The sequence below is a fragment of the Bombina bombina genome, chromosome 6, assembly GCF_027579735.1.
Source record: "Bombina bombina isolate aBomBom1 chromosome 6, aBomBom1.pri, whole genome shotgun sequence".
In the NCBI taxonomy this organism is placed as follows: domain Eukaryota; kingdom Metazoa; phylum Chordata; class Amphibia; order Anura; family Bombinatoridae; genus Bombina; species Bombina bombina.
The window spans coordinates 1,064,700,879-1,064,728,753 of NC_069504.1; the positions used below are offsets into that span (position 1 = coordinate 1,064,700,879).

Sequence of the window (27,875 nt, forward strand, 5' to 3'; positions counted from 1 at the left end):
ATCTGAGTATCATCAGCATAGAGGTGATAGTTGAAGCCATAGCTACTAATAAGTTTACCCAGTGAGGAAGTATAAATAGAGAAGAGTAGAGGGCCTAGAACAGAGCCGTAAGGTACTCCAACAGACAGAGGCAATGGAGAGGATGAGTCACCAGCAAATGAGACAGAAAAGGACCTATTAGAGAGATAAGAGTGGATCCAGGAGAGGGCAATGTCACAGAGCCCAAGGGAGCTGAGAGTCCGTAGGAGGAGGGGATGGTCATCAGTGTCAAAGGCAGCAGACAGGTCAAGTAAGATAAGTTTAGAATAGTGGCCATTGTTTTTAGCAGAAAGAAGATCGTTAGTAACCTTGGTGAGGGCAGTCTCAGTTGAGTGTTGGGGACGGAAGCCAGATTGCAGGGGGTCAAGCAATGAGTTGGAGGATAGGAAGTGTGTTAGGCGATCGAAAACTAGTTTTTCCAGGACTTTAGAAGCTAGCGGAAGTAGTGATATGGGGCGGTAGTTTGCAGGAGAATTGGGGTTGAGGGAGGGTTTTTTGAGGATGGGGGTGACCTTTGCATGTTTGAAGGATGATGGAAATTAACCAATAGTAAGGGATCGGTTGAATATGTGAGTAAGAGCTGGGGTGAGGGTAGAGGACAGAGAAGGTATTAGATGTGAAGGGATAGGGTCAAGGGGGCATGTAGAGAGGTGTGAGGAAGATATTAGGGAACTCACTTAATTCTCAGTGGTTGGGGGGAAGGTACTGAGAGTGTTGGAGGGGGTGACCCGGGGGCGGAGATGAAAGGTTGCAGTCTTGTGGTGGGATGTTGCTTCTGATGGTAAGTGTTTTGTTGAAAAAGTAGTCTGCCAAGTCTTGAGCACTAAAGTCAGATGAGGGGGGTGGTGCAGGTGGATAGAGGAGAGTGTTGAAAGGGGAGAAGAGACGTTTAGGGTTTGAGGAGTGAGAAGATATGAGAGAAGAGAAGTAGTTTTGCTTGGCTAAGTGAAGGGCAGAGGAGTAAGAATAAAGAATGAACTTATAGTGTAGGAAATCGGGTTCAGAGCGGGATTTCCTCCAGGCACGTTCAGCAGCACGGGAGCATTTTTGTAGATAGCGTGTTTGCTGCGGGAGCATTTTTGTAGATAGCGTGTTTGCTGAGAGTGCCAGGGCTGGAGCTGACGACGTGGGGTTTTGCGTATTTGTGGTGGAGCAAGGGTGTCGAGTGCAGAGGAGAGAGTATTGTTATAGTGGCTTGTAGCAAGGTCAGGGCAGGATACCGTGGAAGTGTGGGGAAGGCGTTTTTGAATAAGGTTAGAAAGTTGGAGAGGATCCACAGTGTGCAGATTTCTACAGGTGCGGAGGCGGGGGGTAGAAATAGGTTTAGCCTGTACATTGAGATTATAGGTGAGCAGATGGTGGTCTGAGATGGGAAATGGGCGACAGGTGACATCAGAAGGGGAGCAGAGGTAGGAGAATACCAGATCAAGAGAGTGTCCGTCACGGTGAGTAGGGAATAGGGTGGATTGTGAAAGACTAAAGGAGTTTGTGAGTGAGAGAAGTTTAGAGGCAGCAGGGGTAGATGGGTTATCAATGGGGATGTTGAAGTCCCCTAAGATTAGAGCAGGTGTATTTGTAGAGAGAAAGTGAGAAAGCCAGGCAGCAAAGTTGTCAAGGAATTGGGAGGTTAGTCCAGGGGGGCGAACACCTTGAGGGAGAGGGGGGAGAAAATGCAGATGCAATGGACTTCAAAGGAGGAGAAGGAGAAAGATGGAGGTGCTGATAGGAGCAGGAAGGGGACAGTAAGATTCCAACACCGCCACCATGTCTCTCACCTGGCCTAGGTGTGTGGCTAAAGTGGAGACCGCCGTGCGTTAGAGCAGCAATGGAAGCAGTGTCAGAGTAAGAAAGCCAGGTTTCAGTACTTGCTAGAAGATTGAAAGCGTTAGAAACAAACAGGTCGTGAACAGTTGTAAGTTACAGAAAGAGCATACATTCCAGAGAGCACAAGAAAAGAGAGTGGATAAGCACTGTGGGCTAATGGAGATGAGATTGTTGGGATCGCGTGATTTTGAGTTTGTATTATGGGAGACTAAGCGAGAGTGTAACAGTGTGGTGATTGCTGCAGGACCAGGGCTAGGAGAGATGTCACCAGCAGCAAGCAGTAGTAGGAGTGTGAGTGACAGAACGTGAGAGTGAGACTTGTAGGAGCGGGTATGACTAGACACAGGAGAGTTAGATGGGGAAGTATTGCTAAGGAAACAGAGTAGTTCATGAGAGGACAGCATAGGGGATGAGAGGAGGGAGGGAGAGATTAGGATAGTGTGGGGATTATTGATGTTATAAAGGCATGCAGTGAGTTTTAGGAAGATGACAGACAGAAAGAGCAGAAAAGACATAGAGTGCATTGCGCAGGTGTATAGTTAGTAAGGATTACCTGTTAGTGGGGTCTGCAGTTTCCCCTCCAGTTTCTAAACTCCATTTCTTAACTCGGCCACTTATAATTCAGAGCCAAGGCCTCAGAGCCAGCTCTCAGCTGTATATAGTAGTAAAATTAGGGTTGGGTAGCTATTAAATAGTTATTAACTATTTAATAGCTATTGTACCTAGTTAAAATAAATACAAAGTTACCTGTAAAATAAATATAAATCCTAAAATAGCTACAATGTAATTATTAATTATATTGTAGCTATCTTAGGGTTTATTTTATAGGTAAGTATTTAGTTTTAAATAGGAATAATTTAGTTAATAATATTAATATTATTTATATTTATTTAAATAATAATTAAGTTAGGGGGTGTTAGGGTTAGACTTAGGTTTAGGGGGTAATACATTTAATGTAGGTAGCGGCGGTGTAGGGGGGTCAGATTAGAGATTAATATATTTAATGTAGGTGGCGGCGGTGTAGGGGGGGTCAGATTAGGGGTAATACATTTAATGTAGGTGGCGGCGGGGTCCGGGAGCTGAGGTTTAGGGGTTAAACACTTTATTTAGGTGCGGCGGGGTCCGGGAGCGGCAGTTTAGGGGTTAATACATATAATGTAGGCGGCGGTTTAGGGGTTAATACTAGGATAGGTTTATTGCGGTGTGGGCTATGGCGGTTTAGGGGTTAATAATTAGGCTTATTGCGTTGTGGGGGGTTGTCGGTCTAGGGGTGGGAGGCGTGTTAGACAGTTACGGGAGATTTAATATTTTAGTTAGTTTTTTTTAGGCGTAAGTCACTGGAGACTCCAGAAATTTGTAGTTACGCTTATTTCTGGACATCGCTAGTTTGTCCGACTTACAGCACTTTAGCAACTGCCGGCAGGGTATATGTAATACCCCGATGTGCAAGGTGAAACTACGGGCGGTGCGGGTTCCCTCGCTTGCGCCGAAAACTACGCCGTATATCGGATCGCTCCCATGATATTGTACTCCATAAAATTAGCAGTTTGAAAAGTGTATTGAAATCATAATCAAAGTACATATTAAAAAGGTATTAATAATATGCATAAAAAATTGTATGAAAATTACGCTGCAAAATGTGAATTTAAGTTATGCCGTCAACATTTTTAAAGTACACAGGAAAAATTGTATCTTCATGTCATTTCAAAATACAAAGTTAAAATAACCAAAAAAAATAAAATTCAAAGTGTACTTTGTTTATCTGTTGTAAAATTAATCTTGTAGTCGCAACTAGCCGGCTGAGCAGAAGTTTTCTGACAGGACTCATGTTTCACTTTCTATGGGAGGCAGATCACCACTTGCTGAGACTTCCAGGTTCTGATACTTTTTAGAAAATTGAGTAATGGCCACCCATGCAAGGGTCCACATGATATATTTTTTTCCATGTTGGCAGTTTTTAAGAGAATCAGGTTTGTAGTGAGAATTGCCCTTTGGTTTTGCTAGTGAGGAGATTATTCACTACTTTAGAGAGAGAAGTAGTTCCATTATAGTTTTAAGGTAATAAAGCAGGATGGTAGGGGGTCAGGTTGAATAGTAAGCAAGAAAGATTTTAGTTGACTAAACATTCCAGGAATTTTGTGGTAAAAGGAAGTGAGAATTGGAGATAGAAGTGCTTGGCTGAGGTAGAGCTTTTCAAGATGGTTCTTATCTATGTGCACTTTAATTGTAATGAAAATGTGCCAGTGCTTATATAGAGACTAAATTGATAGGTTTGAGTAAGATGCACAAGGTGAGGAGGGATAGACACATAGGAATGAACAGAGCAAGTGTGTGTCAAGCACAGAGAGGAGTAACAGGCACAAGGTGAGGAGGAATAGACACATAGGAATGAACAGAGCAAGTGTGTGTCAAGCACAGAGAGGAGTAACAGGCACAAGGTGAGGAGGAATAGACACATACGAAAGAACAGATCCAGTGTATGTCAAGCACAGAGAGGAGTAACAGACACAAGGTGAGGAGTAACAGACACATAGGAATGAACAGAGCAAATGTGTGTCAAGCACAGAGAGGAGTAATAGGCACAAGGTGAGGAGGAATTGACACACAGGAATGAACAGAGCTAGTGTGTGTCAAGCACAGAGAGGAGTAACAGGCAGATGGTGAGGAGGGATAGACACATAGGTAGGAACAGATCAACTGTGTCAAGCACAGAGAGAAGTAACAGGCACAAGTTGAGGAGGGATAGACACATAGGAATGAACAGAGCAATTGTGTGTCAAGCACAGAGAGAAGTAACAGGCACAAGGTGAGGAGGGATAGACACATAGGAATGAACAGAGCAAGTGTGTGTCAAGCACAGAGAGGAGTAACGGGCAGATGGTGAGGAGGGACAGACACATAGGTAGGAACAGAGCAAGTGTGTGTCAAGCACAGAGAGGAGTAACAGACACAATGTGAGGAGGGACAGACACATAGGAATGAACAAAGCAAGTATCTATCAAGCACAGAGAGGAGTAACAGACACAATGTGAGGAGGGACAGACACATAGAAATGAACAGAACAAGTGTGTGTCAAGCAAAGAGAGGAGTAACAGACACAATGTGAGGAGGGACAGGCATATAGGAATGAACAGAGCAAGTGTGTGTCAAGCACAGAGAGTAGTAACAGCCACAATGCGAGGAGTAACAGACACATAGGAATGAACAGAGCAAGTGTGTGTCAAGTACAGAGAGGAGTAACAGGCACAAGGTGAGAAGGAATAGACACACAGGAATGAACAGAGCAAGTGTGTGTGTCAAGCACAAAGAGGAGTAACAGGCAGATTGTGAGGAGGGATAGACACATAGGTAGGAACAGATCAAGTGTGTGTCAAGCACAGAGAGGAGTAACAGGCAGATTGTGAGAAGGGATAGACACATAGGTAGGAACAGATCAAGTGTGTGTCAAGCACAGAGATGAGTAACAGGCACACGGTGAGGAGGGATAGACACATAGGTAGGAACAGAACAAGTGTGTGTCAAGCACAGAGAGGAGTAACAGGCAGATTGTGAGGAGGGATAGACACATAGGTAGGAACAGAGCAAGTGTGTGGCAAGCACAGAGAGGAGTAACAGACACATAGGAATGAACAGAGCAAGTGTGTGTCAAGCAAATAGAGGAGTAACAGACACATAGGAATGGACAGAGCAAGTGTGTGTTAAGCACAGAGAGAAGTAACAGGTACAAGGTGAGGAGGGACAGACACATAGGAATGAACAGAGCAAGTGTATGTCAAGCACAGAGAGGAGTAACGGGCAGATGGTGAGGAGGGACAGACACATAGGTAGGAACAGAGCAAGTGTGTGTCAAGCACAGAGAGGAGTAACAGACACAATGTGAGGAGGGACAGACACATAGGAATGAACACAGCAAGTGTGTGTCAAGCAAAGAGAGTAGTAACAGCCACAAGGTGAGGAGGAATAGACACATAAGAATGAACAGAGCAAGTGTGTGTCAAGCACAGAGAGGAGTAACAGACACAATGTGAGGAGTAACAGACACATAGGAATGAACAGAGCAAGTGTGTGTCAAGCACAGAGAGGAGTAACAGGCACAAGGTGAGAAGGAATAGACACACAGGAATGAACAGAGCAAGTGTGTGTGTCAAGCACAAAGAGGAGTAACAGGTAGATTGTGAGGAGGGATAGACACATAGGTAGGAACAGATCAAGTGTGTGTCAAGCACAGAGAGGAGTAACAGGCACAAGGTGAGGAGGAATAGACACATAGGAATGAACAGAGCAAGTGTGTGTCAAGCACAGAGAGGAGTAACAGGCACAAGGTGAGTAGGGACAGACACATAGGAATGAACAGAGCAAGTGTGTGTTAAGCACAGAGAGAAGTAACAGGCACAAGGTGAGGAGGGACAGACACATAGGAATGAACAGAGCAAGTGTGTGTCAAGCACAGAGAGGAGTAACGGGCAGATGGTGAGGAGGGATAGACACATAGGTAGGAACAGATCAAGTGTGTGTCAAGCACAGAGATGAGTAACAGGCACACGGTGAGGAGGGATAGACACATAGGTAGGAACAGAGCAAGTGTGTGGCAAGCACAGAGAGGAGTAACAGACACATAGGAATGAACAGAGCAAGTGTGTGTCAAGCAAAGAGAGGAGTAACAGACACATAGGAATGGACAGAGCAAGTGTGTGTTAAGCACAGAGAGAAATAACAGGTACAAGGTGAGGAGGGACAGACACATAGGAATGAACAGAGCAAGTGTATGTCAAGCACAGAGAGGAGTAACGGGCAGATGGTGAGGAGGGACAGACACATAGGTAGGAACAGAGCAAGTGTGTGTCAAGCACAGAGAGGAGTAACAGACACAATGTGAGGAGGAATAGACACATAAGAATGAACAGAGCAAGTGTGTGTCAAGAACAGAGAGGAGTAACAGACACAATGTGAGGAGTAACAGACACATAGGAATGAACAGAGCAAGTGTGTGTCAAGCACAGAGAGGAGTAACAGGCACAAGGTGAGAAGGAATAGACACACAGGAATGAACAGAGCAAGTGTGTGTGTCAAGCACAAAGAGGAGTAACAGGTAGATTGTGAGGAGGGATAGACACATAGGTAGGAACAGATCAAGTGTGTGTCAAGCACAGAGAGGAGTAACAGGCAGATTGTGAGGAGGGATAGACACATAGGTAGGAACAGATCAGGTGTGTGTCAAGCACAGAGAGGAGTAACAGGCACAAGGTGAGGAGGAATAGACACATAGGAATGAACAGAGCAAGTGTGTGTCAAGCATAGAGAGGAGTAACAGGCACAAGGTGAGAAGGAATAGACACACAGGAATGAACAGAGCAAGTGTGTGTGTCAAGCACAAAGAGGAGTAACAGGCAGATTGTGAGGAGGGATAGACACATAGGTAGGAACAGATCAAGTGTGTGTCAAGCACAGAGATGAGTAACAGGCACACGGTGAGGAGTAACAGACACATAGGTAGGAACAGAGCAAGTGTGTGGCAAGCACAGAGAGGAGTAACAGACACATAGGAATGAACAGATCAAGTGTGTGTCAAGCAAAGAGAGCAGTAACAGACACATAGGAATGAACAGAGCAAGTGTGTGTTAAGCACAGAGAGAAGTAACAGGCACAAGGTGAGGAGGGACAGACACATAGGAATGAACAGAGCAAGTGTGTGTCAAGCACAGAGAGGAGTAACGGGCAGATGGTGAGGAGGGACAGACACATAGGTAGGAACAGATCAAGTGTGTGTCAAGCACAGAGATGAGTAACAGGCACACGGTGAGGAGGGATAGACACATAAGTAGGAACAGAACAAGTGTGTGTCAAGCAAAGAGAGGAGTAACAGACACAATGTGAGGAGGGACAGACACATAGGAATGAACAGAGCAAGTGTGTGTCAAGCGCAGAGAGTAGTAACAGCCACAAGGTGAGGAGGAATAGACACATAAGAATGAACAGAGCAAGTGTGTGTCAAGCACAGAGAGGAGTAACAGACACAATGTGAGAAGGAATAGACACACAGGAATGAACAGAGCAAGTGTTTGTGTCAAGCACAAAGAGGAGTAACAGGCAGATTGTGAGGAGGGATAGACACATAGGTAGGAACAGATCAAGTGTGTGTCAAGCACAGAGAGGAGTAACAGGCAGATTGTGAGGAGGGATAGACACATAGGTAGGAACAGATCAAGTGTGTGTCAAGCACAGAGAGGAGTAACAGGCACAAGGTGAGGAGGAATAGACACATAGGAATGAACAGAGCAAGTGTGTGTCAAGCACAGAGAGGAGTAACAGGCAGATTGTGAGGAGGGATAGACACATTGGTAGAAACAGATCAAGTGTGTGTCAAGCACAGAGAGGAGTAACAGGCACAAGGTGAGGAGGGATAGACACATAGGTAGGAACAGAGCAAGTGTGTGTCAAGCACAGAGAGGAATAACAGGCAGATTGTGAGGAGGGATAGACACATAGGTAGGAACAGATCAAGTGTGTGTCAAGCACAGAGAGGAGTAACAGGCAGATTGTGAGGAGGGATCGACACATAGGTAGGAACAGATCAAGTGTGTGTCAAGTACAGAGAGGAGTAACAGGCACAAGGTGAGGAGGAATAGACACACAGGAATGAACAGAGCAAGTGTGTGTCAAGCAGAGAGAGGAGTAACAGGCAGATTGTGAGGAGGGATAGACACATAGGTATGAACAGATCAAGTGTGTGTCAAGCACAGAGAGGAGTAACAGGCAGATTGTGAGGAGGGATAGACACATAGGTAGGAACAGAGCAAGTGTGTGTCAAGCACAGAGAGGAGTAACAGACACATAGGAATGAACAGAGCAAGTGTGTGTCAAGCAAAGAGAGAAGTAACAGGGACAAGGTGAGGAGGGACAGACACATAGGAATGAACAGAGCAAGTGTGTGTCAAGCACAGACAGGAGTAACAGGCAGATTGTGAGGAGGGATAGACACATAGGTAGTAAAAGAGCAAGTGTGTGTCAAGCAAAGAGAGGAGTAACAGACACATAGGAATGAACAGAGCAAGTGTGTGTCAAGCACAGACAGGAGTAACAGGCAGATTTTGAGGAGGGACAGACACATAGGTAGGAACAGATCAAGTGTGTGTCAAGCACAGAGAGGAGTAACAGGCACAAGGTGAGGAGGAATAGACACATAGGAATGAACAGAATAAGTGTGTGTCAAGCACAGAGAGGAGTAACAGGCAGATTGTGAGGAGGGATAGACACATAGGTAGGAACAGAGCAAGTGTGTGTCAAGCACAGAGAGGAGCAACAGACACATAGGAATGAACAGAGCAAGTGTGTGTCAAGCAAAGAGAGGAGTTACAGACACATAGGAATGAACAGAGCAAGTGTGTGTTAAGCACAGAGAGGAGTAACAGGCAGATTGTGAGGAGGGATAGACACAGGTAGGAACAGATCAAGTGTGTGTCAAGCACAGAGAGGAGTAACAGGCACAAGGTGAGGAGGGACAGACACAGGAATGAACAGAGCAAGTGTGTGTCAAGCACAGAGAGAAGGAACAGACACAAGGTGAGGAGGAACAGACACATAGGAATGAACAGAACAAGTGTGTGTCAAGCACAGAGAGGAGTAACAGGCACAAGGTGAGGAGAACAAACACATAGGAATGAACAGATCATGTGTGTGTCAAGCACAGAGAGGAGTAACAGGCACAAGGTGAGGAGGGATAGACACATATGAATGAACAGTGCAAGTGTGTGTCGAGCACAGAGAGGAGTAACAGGCACAAGGTGAGGAGGGACAGACACAGGAATGAACAGAGCAAGTGTGTGTCAAGCACAGAGACAAGGAACAGACACAAGGTGAGGAGGGACAGACACATAGGAATGAACAGAACAAGTGCGTGTCAAGCACAGAGAGGAGTAACAGGCACAAGGTGAGGAGAACAAACACATAGGAATGAACAGATCATGTGTGTGTCAAGCACAGAGAGGAGTAACAGGCACAAGGTGAGGAGGGATAGACACATAGGAATGAACAGTGCAAGTGTGTGTCGAGCACAGAGAGGAGTAACAGGCACAAGATGAGGTGGGACAGACACACATAGGTAGTAACAAAGCAAGTGTGTGTCAAGCACAGAGAGGAGTAACAGGCACAAGGCGAGGAGGGACAGACACATAGGAATGAACAGAACAAGTGCGTGTCAAGCACAGAGAGGAGTAACAGGCACAAGGTGAGGAGAACAAACACATAGGAATGAACAGATCATGTGTGTGTCAAGCACAAAGAGGAGTAACAGGCACAAGGTGAGGAGGGATAGACACATAGGAATGAACAGAGCAAGTGTGTGTCGAGCACAGAGAGGAGTAACAGACACAAGGTGAGGAGGGACAGCCACATAAAAATTAACAGAAAAAGTGTGTATCAAACACAGAGAGAAGTAACAGGCACAAGATGAGGTGGGACAGACACATAGGTAGGAACAAAGCAAGTGTGTGTCAAGCACAGAGAGGAGTAACAGACGCAATGTGAGGAGTAACAGACACATAGGAATGAACAGAGCAAGTGTCTATCAAGCACAGAGAGGAGTAACAGGCACAAGGTGAGAAGGAATAGACACACAGGAATGAACAGAGCAAGTGTGTGTGTCAAGCACAAAGAGGAGTAACAGGCAGATTGTGAGGAGGGATAGACACATAGGTAGGAACAGATCAAGTGTGTGTCAAGCACAGAGAGGAGTAACAGGCACAAGGTGAGGAGGAATAGACACATAGGAATGAACAGAGCAAGTGTGTGTCAAGCACAGAGATGAGTAACAGGCAGATTGTGAGGAGGGATAGACACATAGGTAGGAACAGATCAAGTGTGTGTCAAGCACAGAGAGGAGTAACAGGCACAAGGTGAGGAGGGATAGACACATAGGAATGAACAGAGCAAGTGTGTGTCGAGCACAGAGAGGAGTAACAGACACAAGGTGAGGAGGGACAGCCACATAAAACTGAACAGAGCAAGTGTGTGTCAAGCAAAGAGAGGAGTAACAGACACAATGTGAGGAGGGACAGACACATAGGAATGAACAGAGCAAGTGTGTGTCAAGCACAGAGAGTAGTCACAGCCACAAGGTGAGGAGGAATAGACACATAAGAATGAACAGAGCAAGTGTGTGTCAAGCACAGAGAGGAGTAACAGACACAATGTGAGGAGTAACAGACACATAGAAATGAACAGAGCAAGTGTGTGTCAAGCACAGAGAGGAGTAACAGGCACAAGGTGAGAAGGAATAGACACACAGGAATGAACAGAGCAAGTGTGTGTGTCGAGCACAAAGAGGAGTAACAGGCAGATTGTGAGGAGGGATAGACACATAGGTAGGAACAGATCAAGTGTGTGTCAAGCACAGAGAGGTGTAACAGGCAGATTGTGAGGAGGGATAGACACATAGGTAGGAACAGATCAAGTGTGTGTCAAGCACAGAGAGGAGTAACAGGCACAAGGTGAGAAGGAATATACACATAGAAATGAACAGAGCAAGTGTGTGTCAAGCACAGAGAGGAGTAACAGGCAGATTGTGAGGAGGGATAGACACATAGGTAGGAACAGATCAAGTGTGTGTCAAGCACAGAGAGGAGTAACAGGCAGATTGTGAGGAGGGATAGACATAGGTAGGAACAGATCAAGTGTGTGTCAAGCACAGAGAGGAGTAACAGGCACAAGGTGAGGAGGGATAGACACATAGGTAGGAACAGAGCAAGTGTGTGTCAAGCACAAAGAGGAGTAACAGGCATATTGTGAGGAGGGATAGACACATAGGTAGGAACAGATCAAGTGTGTGTCAAGCTCAGAGAGGAGTAACAGGCACAAGGTGAGAAGGAATAGACACACAGGAATGAACAGAGCAAGTGTGTGTGTCAAGCACAAAGAGGAGTAACAGGCAGATTGTGAGGAGGGATAGACACATAGGTAGGAACAGATCAAGTGTGTGTCAAGCACAGAGAGGAGTAACAGGCAGATTGTGAGGAGGTATAGACACATAGGTAGGAACAGATCAACTGTGTGTCAAGCACAGAGAGGAGTAACAGGCACAAGGTGAGAAGGAATAGACACATATGAATGAACAGAGCAAGTGTGTGTCAAGCACAGAGAGGAGTAACAGGCAGATTGTGAGGAGGGATAGACACATAGGTAGGAACAGATCAAGTGTGTGTCAAGCACAGAGAGGAGTAACAGGCAGATTGTGAGGAGGGATCGACACATAGGTAGGAACAGATCAAGTGTGTGTCAAGTACAGAGAGGAGTAACAGGCACAAGGTGAGGAGGAATAGACACATAGGAATGAACAGAGCAAGTGTGTGTCAAGCACAGAGAGGAGTAACAGGCAGATTGTGAGGAGGGATAGACACATAGGTAGGAACAGATCAAGTGTGTGTCAAGCACAGAGAGGAGTAACAGGCAGATTGTGAGGAGGGATAGACACATAAGTAGGAACAGATCAAGTGTGTGTCAAGCACAGAGAGGAGTAACATGCACAAGGTGAGGAGGGATAGACACATAGGTAGGAACAGAGCAAGTGTGTATCAAGCACAGAGAGGAGTAACAGGCAGATTGTGAGGAGTAACAGACACATAGGAATGAACAGAGCAAGTGTGTGTCAAGCAAAGAGAGAAGTAACAGGGACAAGGTGAGGAGGGACAGACACATAGGAATGAACAGAGCAAGTGTGTGTCAAGCACAGAGAGGAGTAACAGGCAGATTGTGAGGAGGGATAGACACATAGGTAGGAACAGAGCAAGTGTGTGTCAAGCAAAGAGAGGAGTAACAGACACATAGGAATGAACAGAACAAGTGCGTGTCAAGCACAGAGAGGAGTAACAGGCACAAGTTGAGGAGAACAAACACTTAGGAATGAACAGACCATGTGTGTGTCAAACACAGAGAGGAGTAACAGGCACAAGGTGAGGAGGGACAGACACATAGGAATAAACAGAGCAAATGTGTTTCAAGCACAGAGAGGAGTAACAGGCACAAGGTGAGGAGGAATAGACACACAGGAATGAACAGAGCAAGTGTGTGTGTCAAGCACAAAGAGGAGTAACAGGCACAAGGTGAGGAGGAATAGACACAAAGGAATGAACAGAGCAAGTGTGTGTCAAGCACAGAGAGGAGTAACAGGCAGATTGTGAGGGGGGATAGACACATAGGTAGGAACAGATCAAGTGTGTGTCAAGCACAGAGAGGAGTAACAGGCAGATTGTGAGGAGGGATAGACACATAAGTAGGAACAGATCAAGTGTGTGTCAAGCACAGAGAGGAGTAACATGCACAAGGTGAGGAGGGATAGACACATAGGTAGGAACAGAGCAAGTGTGTATCAAGCACAGAGAGGAGTAACAGGCAGATGGTGAGGAGTAACAGACACATAGGAATGAACAGAGCAAGTGTGTGTCAAGCACAGAGAGGAGTAACAGGCAGATGGTGAGGTGGGGTAGACACATAGGTAGGAACAGAGCAAGTGTGTGTCAAGCACAGAGAGGAGTAACAGGCACAAGGTGAGTAGGGACAGACACATAGGAATGAACAGAGCAAGTGTGTGTCAAGCACAGAGAGGAGTAACAGGCACAAGGTGAGTAGGGACAGACACATAGGAATGAACAGAGCAAGTGTGTGTCAAGCACAGAGAGGAGTAACAGGCAGATGGTGAAGAGGGACAGACACATAGGAATGAAAAGAGCAAGTGTGTGTCAAGCACAGAGAGGAGTAACAGACACAATGTGAGGAGGGACAGACAGATATGAATGAACAGAACAAGCGTGTGTCAAGCACAGAGAGGTGTAACAGGCACAAGGTGAGGTGGGACGGACACATAGGTAGGAACAAAGCAAGTGTGTGTCAAGCACAGAGAGGAGTAACAGGCAGATGGTGAGGTGGGGTAGACACATAGGTAGGAACAGAGCAAGTGTGTGTCAAGCACAGAGAGGAGTAACAGGCACAAGGTGAGTAGGGACAGACACATAGGAATGAACAGAGCAAGTGTGTGTCAAGCACAGAGAGGAGTAACAGGCACAAGGTGAGTAGGGACAGACACATAGGAATGAACAGAGCAAGTGTGTGTCAAGCACAGAGAGGAGTAACAGGCAGATGGTGAGGAGGGACAGACAGATAGGAATGAACAGAACAAGCATGTGTCAAGCACAGAGAGTTGTAACAGGCACAAGGTGAGTAGGGACAGACACATAGGAATGAACAGAGCAAGTGTGTGTCAAGCACAGAGAGGAGTAACAGGCACAAGGTGAGTAGGGACAGACACATAGGAATGAAAAGAGCAAGTGTGTGTCAAGCACAGAGAGGAGTAACAGACACAATGTGAGTAGGGACAGACACATAGGAATGAACAGAGCAAGTGTGTGTCAAGCACAGAGAGGAGTAACAGGCAGATGGTGAGGAGGGACAGACACATAGGAATGAAAAGAGCAAGTGTGTGTCAAGCACAGAGAGGAGTAACAGACACAATGTGAGGAGGGATAGACACATGGGTAGGAACAGATCAAGTGTGTGTCAAGCACAGAAAGGAGTAACAGGCACAAGGTGAGGAGTAACAGACACAATGTGAGTAGGGACAGACACATAGGAATGAACAGAGCAAGTGTGTGTCAAGCACAGAGAGGAGTAACAGGCAGATGGTGAGGAGGGACAGACACATAGGAATGAAAAGAGCAAGTGTGTGTCAAGCACAGAGAGGAGTAACAGGCAGATTGTGAGGAGGGATAGACACATGGGTAGGAACAGATCAAATGTGTGTCAAGCACAGAAAGGAGTAACAGGCACAAGGTGAGGAGTAACAGACACATAGGAATGAACAGAGCAAGTGTGTGTCAAGCAATGAGAGAAGTAACAGGGACAAGGTGAGGAGGGACAGACACATAGGAATGAACAGAGCAAGTGTGTGTCAAGCACAGAGAGGAGTAACAGGCAGATTGTGAGGAGGGATAGACACATAGGTAGGAAGAGAGCAAGTGTGTGTCAAGCAAAGAGAGAAGTAACAGGGACAAGGTGAGGAGGGACAGACACATAGGAATGAACAGAGCAAGTGTGTGTCAAGCACAGAGAGGAGTAACAGGCAGATGGTGAGGTGGGGTAGACACATAGGTAGGAACAGAGCAAGTGTGTGTCAAGCACAGAGAGGAGGAACAGGCACAAGGTGAGTAGGGACAGACACATAGGAATGAACAGAGCAAGTGTGTGTCAAGCACAGAGAGGAGTAACAGGCACAAGGTGAGTAGGGACAGACACATAGGAATGAACAGAGCAAGTGTGTGTCAAGCACAGAGAGGAGTAACAGGCAGATGGTGAGGAGGGACAGACACATAGGAATGAAAAGAGCAAGTGTGTGTCAAGCACAGAGAGGAGTAACAGACACAATGTGAGGAGGGACAGACAGATAGGAATGAACAGAACAAGCGTGTGTCAAGCACAGAGAGGTGTAACAGGCACAAGGTGAGGTGGGACGGACACATAGGTAGGAACAAAGCAAGTGTGTGTCAAGCACAGAGAGGAGTAACAGGCAGATGGTGAGGTGGGGTAGACACATAGGTAGGAACAGAGCAAGTGTGTGTCAAGCACAGAGAGGAGTAACAGGCACAAGGTGAGTAGGGACAGACACATAGGAATGAACAGAGCAAGTGTGTGTCAAGCACAGAGAGGAGTAACAGGCACAAGGTGAGTAGGGACAGAAACATAGGAATGAACAGAGCAAGTGTGTGTCAAGCACAGAGAGGAGTAACAGGCAGATGGTGAGGAGGGACAGACAGATAGGAATGAACAGAACAAGCATGTGTCAAGCACAGAGAGGTGTAACAGGCACAAGGTGAGTAGGGACAGACACATAGGAATGAACAGAGCAAGTGTGTGTCAAGCACAGAGAGGAGTAACAGGCACAAGGTGAGTAGGGACAGACACATAGGAATGAAAAGAGCAAGTGTGTGTCAAGCACAGAGAGGAGTAACAGACACAATGTGAGTAGGGACAGACACATAGGAATGAACAGAGCAAGTGTGTGTCAAGCACAGAGAGGAGTAACAGGCAGATGGTGAGGAGGGACAGACACATAGGAATGAAAAGAGCAAGTGTGTGTCAAGCACAGAGAGGAGTAACAGACACAATGTGAGGAGGGACAGACAGATAGGAATGAACAGAACAAGCGTGTGTCAAGCACAGAGAGGTGTAACAGGCACAAGGTGAGGTGGGACGGACACATAGGTAGGAACAAAGCAAGTGTGTGTCAAGCACAGAGAGGAGTAACAGGCAGATGGTGAGGTGGGGTAGACACATAGGTAGGAACAGAGCAAGTGTGTGTCAAGCACAGAGAGGAGTAACAGGCACAAGGTGAGTAGGGACAGACACATAGGAATGAACAGAGCAAGTGTGTGTCAAGCACAGAGAGGAGTAACAGGCACAAGGTGAGTAGGGACAGACACATAGGAATGAACAGAGCAAGTGTGTGTCAAGCACAGAGAGGAGTAACAGGCAGATGGTGAGGAGGGACAGACAGGAATGAACAGAACAAGCATGTGTCAAGCACAGAGAGGTGTAACAGGCACAAGGTGAGTAGGGACAGACACATAGGAATGAACAGAGCAAGTGTGTGTCAAGCACAGAGAGGAGTAACAGGCACAAGGTGAGTAGGGACAGACACATAGGAATGAAAAGAGCAAGTGTGTGTCAAGCACAGAGAGGAGTAACAGACACATAGGAATGAACAGAGCAAGTGTGTGTCAAGCACAGAGAGGAGTAACAGGCAGATGGTGAGGAGGGACAGACACATAGGAATGAAAAGAGCAAGTGTGTGTCAAGCACAGAGAGGAGTAACAGACACAATGTGAGGAGGGACAGACAGATAGGAATGAACAGAACAAGCGTGTGTCAAGCACAGAGAGGTGTAACAGGCACAAGGTGAGGTGGGACAGACACATAGGTAGGAACAAAGCAAGTGTGTGTCAAGCACAGAGAGGAGTAACAGACACAATGTGAGGAGGGACAGACAGATAGGAATGAACAGAACAAGCGTGTGTCAAGCAAAGAGAGGAGTAACAGGCACAAGGTGAGAAGTAACAGACACATAGGAATGAACAGAGCAAGTGTATGTCAAGCACAGAGATGAGTAACAGGCACAAGGTGATGAGAACAAACGCATAGAATGAACAGATCAAGAAGTGTGTGTCAAGCATAGAGAGGAGTAACAGACACAAGGTGAGGAGGGATAGACACATAGGAACGAACAGATCAAATGTGTGTCAAGCACAGAGAGGAGTAACAGACACAAGGTGATGAGGAACAGACAGATAGGAATTAACAGAGCAAGTGTGTGTCAAGCACAGAGAGGGGTAACAGGCACAAGGTGAGGAGGGACCGACACATAGGTAGGAACAGAGCAAGTGTGTGTCAAGCACAGAGAGGGGTAACAGGCACAAGGTGAGGAGGGACAGACACATAGGCAGGAACAGAGCAAGTGTGTGTCAAGCACAGAGAGGAATAACAGACACAAGGTGAGGAGGGACAGACACATAGGAATAAATAGAGCAAGTGCATAACAATGATGACAATATATTGCAAAGTTCTTTCAATACATATTTTATATAAAAATCTCACAATGTTTACTGTCCCTTTAAAGGAATATGGTATTTGACAAGGTGTCAGGAGTAGGAAGGCATAAATCATGTATATGTGCGTGTGTATGTATATATGTATATATATATAAAAAAAAAATTATGTCCACTTAGTAGTGGAGTTATTCAATTAGTTATGAACTATGCAATTTAAATGAAAGATATGTAAAAAAAAAAAACACTTCATACAAACATACATACACACGCACACATTGAAATAAGTATTTTTATTTATTTATATATGTGTATATATATATATATATATATATATATATATATATATATATATATCTATATATATATACAGTGGATATAAAAAGTCTACACACCCCTGTTAAAATGTCAGGTTTTTGTGATGTAAAAAAATGAGACAAAGATAAATCATTTCAGAACTTTTTCCACCTTTAATGTGACATAAACTGTACAACTCGATTGAAAAACAATCTGAAATCTTTTAGGTAAAGGGAAATAAAAATAAAAAACTAAAATAATATGGTTGCATAAGTGTGAACACCCTTAAACTAATACTTTATTGAAGCACCTTTTGAGTTTATTACAGCACTCAGTCTTTTTTGTTTATGAGTTTTTCAGCATGGCACATCTTGACTTGGCAAGATTTGCCCACTATTCTTTGCAAAAACACCCCACAGATTTTGAATTGGACTCAGGTCTGGGCTCTGGCTGGGCCATCCCAAAACTTTAATCTTCTTCTGGTGAAGCCATTCCTTTGTTGATTTGGATGTATGCTTTGGGTCGTTGTCATGCTGAAAGATGAAGTTCCTCTTCATGTTCAGCTTTCTAGCAGAAGCCTGAAGGTTTTGTGCCAATATTGTCTGGTATTTGGAACTGTTCATTATTCCCTCTACCTTGACTAAGGCCCCAGTTCCAGCTGAAGAAAAACAGCCCCAAAGCATGATGCTGACACCACCATGCTTCACTGTGGGTATGGTGTTATTTTGGTGATATGCAGTGTTGTTTTTGCGCCAAACATATCTTTTGGAATTATGGCCAAAAAGTTCAACTTTGGTTTCATCAGACCAGAACACCTTTTGCAACATGCTTTTGGGAAACTTCAGATGTGTTTTTGCAAAATTTAGCCGGGCTTGGATGTTTTTTTTTGTAAGAAAAGGCTTCAGTCTTGCCACTCTACCCCATAGCCCAGACATATGAAGAATACGTGCGACTGTTGTCACATGCACCACACAGCCAGTACTTGCCAACTATTCCTGCAGCTGCTTTAATGTTGCTGTAGGCCTCTTGGCAGCCTCCCAGACCAGTTTTCTTCTCGTCTTTTCATCAATTTTGGAGGGACATCCAGTTCTTGGTAATGTCACTGTTGCGCCATATTTTCTTCACTTGATGATAACTGTCTTCACTGTGTTCCATGGTATATCTAATGCCTTGGAAATTATTTTGTACCCTTCTCCTGACTGATACCTTTTAACAATGAGATCCCTCTGATGCTTTAGAAGCTGTCTGCGGACCATGGCTTTTGCTGTAGGATGCGACTAACAAAATGTCAGGAAAGACCTACTAGAACAGCTGAACTTTATTTGGGATTAATCAGAGGCACTTTAAATGATGACAGGTGTGTACTGACTCCTATTTAACATGATTTTGAATGTGATTGCTTAATTCTGAACACAGCTACATCCCCAGTTATAAAAGGGTGTTCACACTTATGCAACCATATTATTTTAGTTTTTAATTTTTATTTCCCTTTACCTAAAAGATTTCAGTTTGTTTTTCAATTGAGTTGTACAGTTTATAGGTCACATTAAAGGTGGAAAAAGTTCTGAAATGATTTATCTTTGTCTCATTTTTTTACATCCCAAAAACCTGACATTTTACAGGGGTGTGTAGACTTTTTATATCCACTGTACATATATATATATATACAGTATCTCACAAAAGTGAGTACACCCCTCACATTTTTGTAAATATTTTATTATATCTTTTCATGTGACAACACTGAAGAAATGACACGTTGCTACAATGTAAAGTAGTGAGTGTACAGCCTGTATAACAGTGTACATTTGCTGTCCGCTCAAAATAACTCAACACACAGCCATTAATGTCTAAATCGTTGGCAACAAAAGTGAGTACACCCCTAAGTGGAAATGTCCAAATTGGGCCCAGTGTCAATATTTTGTGTAGCCACCATTATTTTCCAGCACTGCTTTAACCCTCTTGGGCATGGAGTTCACCAGAGCTTCACAAGCTGTCACTGGAGTCCTCTTCCACTCCTCAATGACGACATCACAGAGCTGGTGGATGTTAAAGACCTTGCACTCCCCCACCTTCCGTTTGAGGATGCCCCACAGATGCTCAATAGGGTTTAGTTCTGGAGACATGCTTGACCAGTCCATCATCTTTACCCTCAGCTTCTTTAGCAAGGCAGTGGTCGTCTTGGAGGTGTGTTTGGGATTGTTATCATGCCGGAATACTGCTCTGCGGCCCAGTCTCCGAAGGAAGGGGATCATGCTCTGCTTCAGTATGTCACAGTACATGTTGGCATTCATGGTTCCCTCAATAAACTGTAGCTTCCCAGTGCCGGCAGCACTCATGCAGGCCCAGACCATGACACTCCCACCACCATGCTTGACTGTAGGCAAGACACACTTGTCTTTGTACTCCTCATCTGGTTGCCACCACACACGCTTGACACCATCTAAACCAAATAAGTTTGTCTTGGTCTCATTGGACAACAGGACATGGTTCCAGTAATCTATGCCCTTAGTCTGCTTGTCTTCAGCAAACTGTTTGTGGGCTTTCTTGTGTATCATCTTTAGAAGAGGCTTCCTTCTGGCACGACAGCCATGCAGACCAATTTGATGCAGTGTGCGGTGTATGGTCTGAGCAATGACAGGTCTGACCCCCCACCCCTTCAACCTCTGCAGCAATGCTGGCAGCACTCATTAGTCTATTTCCCAAAGACAACCTCTGGATATGACGCTGAGCACGTGCACTCAACTTCTTTGGTCGACCATGGCAAGGCCTGTTATGAGTGGAACCTGTCCTGTGAAACCGCTGTATGGTCTTGCCCACCGTGCTGCAGCTCAGTTTCAGGGTCTTGGCAATCTTCTTATAGCCTAGGCCATCTTTATGTAGAGCAACAATTCTTTTTTTTCAGATCCTCAGAGTTCTTTGCCATGAGGTGCCATGTTGAACTTCCAGTGACCAGTATGAGAGAGTGTGAGAGCGATAACACAAAATTTAACACACCTGCTCCCCATTCACACCTGAGACCTTGTAACACTAACGAGTCACATGACACCAGGGAGGGAAAATGGCTAATTGGGCCCAATTTGAACATTTCCACTTAGGAGTGTACTCCCTTTTGTTGCCAACGGTTTAGACATTAATGGCTGTGTGTTGAGTTATTTTGAGGGGACAGCAAATTTACACTGTTATACAGGCTGTACACTCACTACTTTACATTGTAGCAAAGTGTCATTTCTTCAGTGTTGTCACAGGAAAAGATATAATAAAATATTTACAAAAATGTGAGGGGTGTACTCACTTTTGTGAGATACTGTGTGTATGTATATATATATATATATATATATATATATATATATATATATAAATACATAGTTCAATGTGTGCGTGTGTATGTGTTTGTATGAATTTTTTTTTTTTTACGTATCTTTAATTTAAATTGCATAGTTCATAACTAAATGAATAACTCCACTACTAAGTGGACATGAAATTTTTTTGTGCACGCCGATAGAAGTCTGACATCCAGCTCTTAGCGTGCCCTTTACTATCGCTCGACTCGGCTCGAGCCATACATTTTAACTTTTGATTTAAAAACATAGAAGCACTATTGACTGCACTTGGGAGATGTCAGTGCCCAACAATGCTAATACGTTTGTGCTCCCCTTGTAATTTAGTCCATAATGTGGTTGATGTAATGTCACTTGGGCAGTAGCGTTGCATCTGAAATTGCTAAGTTGTTTTTACTATGTATCATTAAGCATTTTATTTCTCCAACATAGGTGTGTCCGGTCCACGGCGTCATCCTTACTTGTGGGATATTCTCTTCCCCAACAGGAAATGGCAAAGAGCCCAGCAAAGCTGGTCACATGATCCCTCCTAGGCTCCGCCTTCCCCAGTCATTCTCTTTGCCGTTGCACAGGCAACATCTCCACGGAGATGGTTAAGAGTTTTTTGGTGTTTAAATGTAGTTTTATTCTTCAATCAAGAGTTTGTTATTTTAAAATAGTGCTGGTATGTACTATTTACTCTGAAACAGAAAATAGATGAAGATTTCTGTTTGTAAGAGGAAGATGATTTTAGCAACCGTTACTAAAATCGATGGCTGTTTCCACACAGGACTGTTGAGATGAAGTAACTTCAGTTGGGGGAAACAGTAGGCAGACTTTGCTGCTTGAGGTATGACACATTTCTAACAAGACTCGGTAATGCTGGAAGCTGTCATTTTCCCTATGGGATCCGGTAAGCCATTTTCTTAGTTCAAATATAAGAATAAAGGGCTTCACAAGGGCTTTAAAGACTGGTAGACATTTTTCTGGGCTAAAACGATTACTTTATAAGCATATTTAATGGATTATAACTTTGAAGAGTTATTTTAATCTTGGGAAAGGTATTAAAAAAACGGCAGGCACTGTATTAGACACCTTTTTCACTGGGGGCCTTTTCTAGTCATAGGCAGAGCCTCATTTTCGCGCCACTAATGCGCAGTTGTTTTTGGAAAGCAAGGCATGCAGATGCATGTGTGAGGAGCTCAGATCCACTGAAAAAGCTTATTGAAGGCGTCATTTGGTATCGTATTCCCCTCTGGGCTTGGTTGGGTCTCAGCAAAGCAGATACCAGGGACTGTATAGGGGTTAAATGTAAAAACGGCTCCGGTTCCGTTATTTTAAGAGTTAAAGCTTTCAAATTTGGTGTGCAATACTTTTAAGGCTTTAAGACACTGTGGTGAAATTTTGGTGAATTTTGATCAATTCCTTCATACTTTTTGACATATTCAGTAATAAAGTGTGTTCAGTTTAAAATTTAAAGTGACAGTAACGGTTTTATTTTAAAACGTTTTTTGTGCTTTGTTATCAAGTTTATGCCTGTTAACATGTCTGAACCATCAGATAGACGATGTTCTGCATGTTCGGAAGCCAAGGTTCCTCCTCATTTAAATATATGTGATGAATGTGACAAACAAAGTAGGGACAATGATGCCACTGATAATGTTGTTGCCCAAGATGATTCCTCAAGTGAGGGGAGTAAGCATGGTACTGCATCATCCCCTTCTGTGTCTACACCAGTCTTGCCCACTCAGGAAGCCCCTAGTACATCTAGTGCGCCAATCCTCCTTACTATGCAACAATTAACGGCTGTAATGGATAATTCTATTAAAAACATTTTAGCCAAAATGCCCACTTATCAGCGAAAGCGCGACTGCTCTGTTTTAGATACTGAAGAGCATGAGGACGCTGATGATAATGGTTCTGACATGCCCTTACACCAGTCTGAAGGGGCCAGGGAGGTTTTGTCTGAGGGAGAAATTTCAGATTCAGGAAAAATTTCTCAACAAGCTGAACCTGATGTTATTACATTTAAATTTAAATTGGAACATCTCCGCGCTCTGCTTAAGGAGGTGTTATCTACTCTGGATGATTGTGACAATTTGGTCATTCCAGAGAAATTATGTAAGATGGACAAGTTCCTAGAGGTCCCGGTGCCCCCCGATGCTTTTCCTATACCCAAGCGGGTGGCGGACATTGTAAATAAAGAATGGGAAAGGCCCGGCATACCTTTTGTCCCTCCCCCTATATTTAAGAAATTATTTCCTATGGTCGACCCCAGAAAGGACTTATGGCAGACAGTCCCCAAGGTCGAGGGGGCGGTTTCTACTCTAAACAAACGCACTACTATCCCTATAGAAGATAGTTGTGCTTTCAAAGATCCTATGGATAAAAAATTAGAGGGTTTGCTTAAAAAGATGTTTGTTCAGCAAGGTTACCTTCTACAACCAATTTCATGCATTGTTCCTGTCACTACAGCAGCGTGTTTCTGGTTCGAAGAACTAGAAAAGTCGCTCAATAAAGAATCTTTGTATGAGGAGGTTATGGACAGAGTTCAAGCACTTAAATTGGCTAACTCTTTTATCTTAGACGCCACTTTGCAATTAGCTAGATTAGCGGCGAAAAATTCAGGTTTTGCTATTGTGGCGCGCAGAGCGCTTTGGCTAAAGTCTTGGTCAGCGGATGTGTCCTCCAAGAACAAATTGCTTAACATCCCTTTCAAGGGGAAAACGCTGTTTGGCCCTGACTTGAAAGAGATTATTTCAGACATCACTGGGGGAAAGGGCCACACCCTTCCTCAGGATAGGTCTTTTAAGGCTAAAAATAAACCAAATTTTCGTCCCTTTCGCAGAAACGGACCAGCCTCAAATTCTACATCCTCTAAGCAAGAGGGTAATACTTCTCAAACCAAGCCAGCCTGGAGGCCGATGCAAGGCTGGAACAAAGGTAAGCAGGCCAAGAAACCTGCCACCGCTACTAAGACAGCATGAGATGTTGGCCCCCGATCCGGGACCGGATCTGGTGGGGGGCAGACTCTCTCTCTTCGCTCAGGCTTGGGCAAGAGATGTTCAGGATCCTTGGGCACTAGAAATAGTTTCTCAAGGTTATCTTCTGGAATTCAAGGAACTACCCCCAAGGGGAAGGTTCCACAGGTCTCAATTGTCTTCAGACCAAATAAAAAGACAGGCATTCTTACATTGTGTAGAAGACCTGTTAAAAATGGGAGTGATTCATCCTGTTCCATTAGGAGAACAAGGGATGGGGTTTTACTCCAATCTGTTCATAGTTCCCAAAAAAGAGGGAACATTCAGACCAATTTTGGATCTCAAGATCCTAAACAAATTTCTCAGGGTTCCATCGTTCAAAATGGAAACCATTCGGACAATTCTTCCTACCATCCAGGAAGGTCAATTCATGACCACGGTGGATTTAAAGGATGCGTATCTACATATTCCTATCCACAAGGAACATCATCGGTTCCTAAGGTTCGCCTTTCTGGACAAGCATTACCAGTTTGTGGCACTTCCGTTCGGATTAGCCACTGCTCCAAGAATTTTCACAAAGGTACTAGGGTCCCTTCTAGCGGTGCTAAGACCAAGGGGCATTGCTTTTCTGACAGAGGCCAGAAAATCAAAACTTCTAAGCTCTTGTCAAGTACTTCATTCTGTTCTTCTTCCTTCCATAGCGCAGTGCATGGAAGTAATAGGTTTGATGGTTGCGGCAATGGACATAGTTCCTTTTGCGCGAATTCATCTAAGACCATTACAACTGTGCATGCTCAGACAGTGGAATGGGGATTATACAGACTTGTCTCCGACGATCCAAGTAGATCAGAGAACCAGAGATTCACTCCGTTGGTGGCTGACCCTGGACAACCTGTCACAAGGGATGAGCTTCCGCAGACCAGAGTGGGTCATTGTCACGACCGACGCCAGTCTGGTGGGCTGGGGCGCGGTCTGGGAACCCCTGAAAGCTCAGGGTCTATGGTCTCGGGAAGAATCTCTTCTCCCGATAAACATTCTGGAACTGAGAGCGATATTCAATGCTCTCAAGGCTTGGCCTCAACTAGCAAAGGCCAAATTCATAAGGTTTCAATCAGACAACATGACGACTGTTGCATACATCAACCATCAGGGGGGAACAAGGAGTTCCCTGGCGATGGAAGAAGTGACCAAAATAATTCAATGGGCGGAGAATCACTCCTGCCACTTGTCTGCAATCCACATCCCAGGAGTGGAAAATTGGGAAGCGGATTTTCTGAGTCGTCAGACATTTCATCCGGGGGAGTGGGAACTCCATCCGGAAATCTTTGCCCAAATAACTCAATTATGGGGCATTCCAGACATGGATCTGATGGCGTCTCGTCAGAACTTCAAGGTTCCTTGCTACGGGTCCAGATCCAGGGATCCCAAGGCGACTCTAGTAGATGCACTAGTAGCGCCCTGGGCCTTCAATCTAGCTTATGTATTCCCACCGTTTCCTCTCATTCCCAGGCTGGTAGCCAGGATCAATCAGGAGAGGGCTTCGGTGATCTTGATAGCTCCTGCGTGGCCACGCAGAACTTGGTATGCAGACCTGGTGAATATGTCATCGGCTCCACCATGGAGGCTACCTTTGAGACAGGACCTTCTTGTTCAAGGTCCGTTCGAACATCCGAATCTGGCCTCACTCCAACTGACTGCTTGGAGATTGAACGCTTGATTTTATCAAAGCGTGGGTTCTCAGATTCTGTCATTGATACTCTTATTCAGGCTAGAAAGCCTGTAACTAGAAAAATTTACCATAAAATATGGAAAAAATATATCTGTTGGTGCGAATCTAAAGGATTCCCATGGAACAAGATAAAAATTCCTAAGATTCTATCCTTTCTACAAGAGGGTTTGGAGAAAGGATTATCTGCAAGTTCTTTGAAGGGACAGATTTCTGCTTTATCTGTTTTACTTCACAAAAAGCTGGCGGCTGTGCCAGATGTTCAAGCTTTTGTTCAGGCTCTGGTTAGAATCAAGCCTGTTTACAAACCTTTGACTCCTCATTGGAGTCTCAATTTAGTTCTTTCAGTTCTTCAAGGGGTTCCGTTTGAACCCTTACATTCCATAGATATTAAGTTATTATCTTGGAAAGTTTTGTTTTTGGTTGCAATTTTTTCTGCTAGAAGAGTTTCAGAGTTATCTGCTCTGCAGTGTTCTCCTCCTTATCTGGTGTTCCATGCAGATAAGGTGGTTTTGCGTACTAAACCTGGTTTTCTTCCGAAAGTTGTTTTTAACAAAAATATTAACCAGGAGATAGTTGTGCCTTCTTTGTGTCCGAATCCAGTTTCAAAGAAGGAACGTTTGTTGCACAATTTGGATGTAGTTCGTGCTCTAAAATTCTATTTAGAGGCTACAAAGGATTTCAGACAAACATCTTCCTTGTTTGTTGTTTATTCTGGTAAAAGGAGAGGTCAAAAAGCAACTTCTACCTCTCTCTCTTTTTGGCTTAAAAGCATCATCCGATTGGCTTATGAGACTGCCGGACGGCAGCCTCCTGAAAGGATCACAGCTCACTCCACTAGGGCTGTGGCTTCCACATGGGCCTTCAAGAACGAGGCTTCTGTTGATCAGATATGTAAGGCAGCGACTTGGTCTTCACTGCACACTTTTACCAAATTTTACAAATTTGATACTTTTGCTTCTTCGGAGGCTATTTTTGGGAGAAAGGTTTTGCAAGCCGTGGTGCCTTCCATCTAGGTGACCTGATTTGCTCCCTCCCATCATCCGTGTCCTAAAGCTTTGGTATTGGTTCCCACAAGTAAGGATGACGCCGTGGACCGGACACACCTATGTTGGAGAAAACAGAATTTATGCTTACCTGATAAATTACTTTCTCCAACGGTGTGTCCGGTCCACGGCCCGCCCTGGTTTTTTAATCAGGTCTGATGAATTATTTTCTCTAACTACAGTCACCACGGTATCATATGATTTCTCCTATGCATATTCCTCCTTTACGTCGGTCGAATGACTGGGGAAGGCGGAGCCTAGGAGGGATCATGTGACCAGCTTTGCTGGGCTCTTTGCCATTTCCTGTTGGGGAAGAGAATATCCCACAAGTAAGGATGACGCCGTGGACCGGACACACCGTTGGAGAAAGTAATTTATCAGGTAAGCATAAATTCTGTTATTACAATCTTAAAGTGTCCTTTTAACGCTAACACAAAATCGCTAGACTCACTTGTGATTAAGATAATGGACTGTATTGTTCTCACGGTGAGATTCCTTGAGCAGCTTGATGATAAGTGATCTTGTGGCTGAGAATATGCTGTCGCACACTGGCTTCAAGCCACAGCTCCAAGGGCACGTAACTAACTGCTCTTTCTTTATGTTGCAGACATGGTCCAGAGAAATGTACGCTATGCCACAGAGAGAAAAGTGTGCAGGAGACCTATATTTGTGTCCGTCAAAGATGTGGAGGAGAAGAAAACAAGGTGAGAAAGGGGAAGAGAGGGATTGGCGCTTGAATCAGATAATGTGAAAATATATAGTGAAGGAGAAGAAAGATGGTGTGACAATAAGATATGGGGGTCGATTTATGAAGCAGCGGTAGCTGCTTCCGCGCCTCATCGCTTCAGGTCCGCCATAAGACTGCTGCTCCTTAACTCGTCCATCACCTCTGAGGCAGCGGACAGCAATCAGCCCGTTTGGATACAATTTGGTTGATAGACACCGTGCAGGGCGCGGTATTTCACAAGCATTTCACGAGAAATGCTTGTGCAATGATAAATGCGGACAGCGTATGCTGTCTGCATTTATCGATGTGCGGCGGACATGATCCACTACAGCGG

General features: G+C 44.7%; 1 protein-coding gene across 1 annotated transcript in view; it reads left to right on the forward strand.

Annotated features, from left to right (window-relative positions):
• The window catches only part of LOC128664171 (protein mono-ADP-ribosyltransferase PARP12), a 140,313-nt gene that overhangs the window by 86,905 nt on the left and 25,533 nt on the right, over positions 1 to 27,875 (forward strand). The window contains exon 8 of the mRNA XM_053718931.1: positions 27,422 to 27,518. Within this exon, the coding sequence (XP_053574906.1) occupies positions 27,422 to 27,518 (97 nt within the window). The remainder of the gene's footprint in view (positions 1 to 27,421; positions 27,519 to 27,875) is intronic.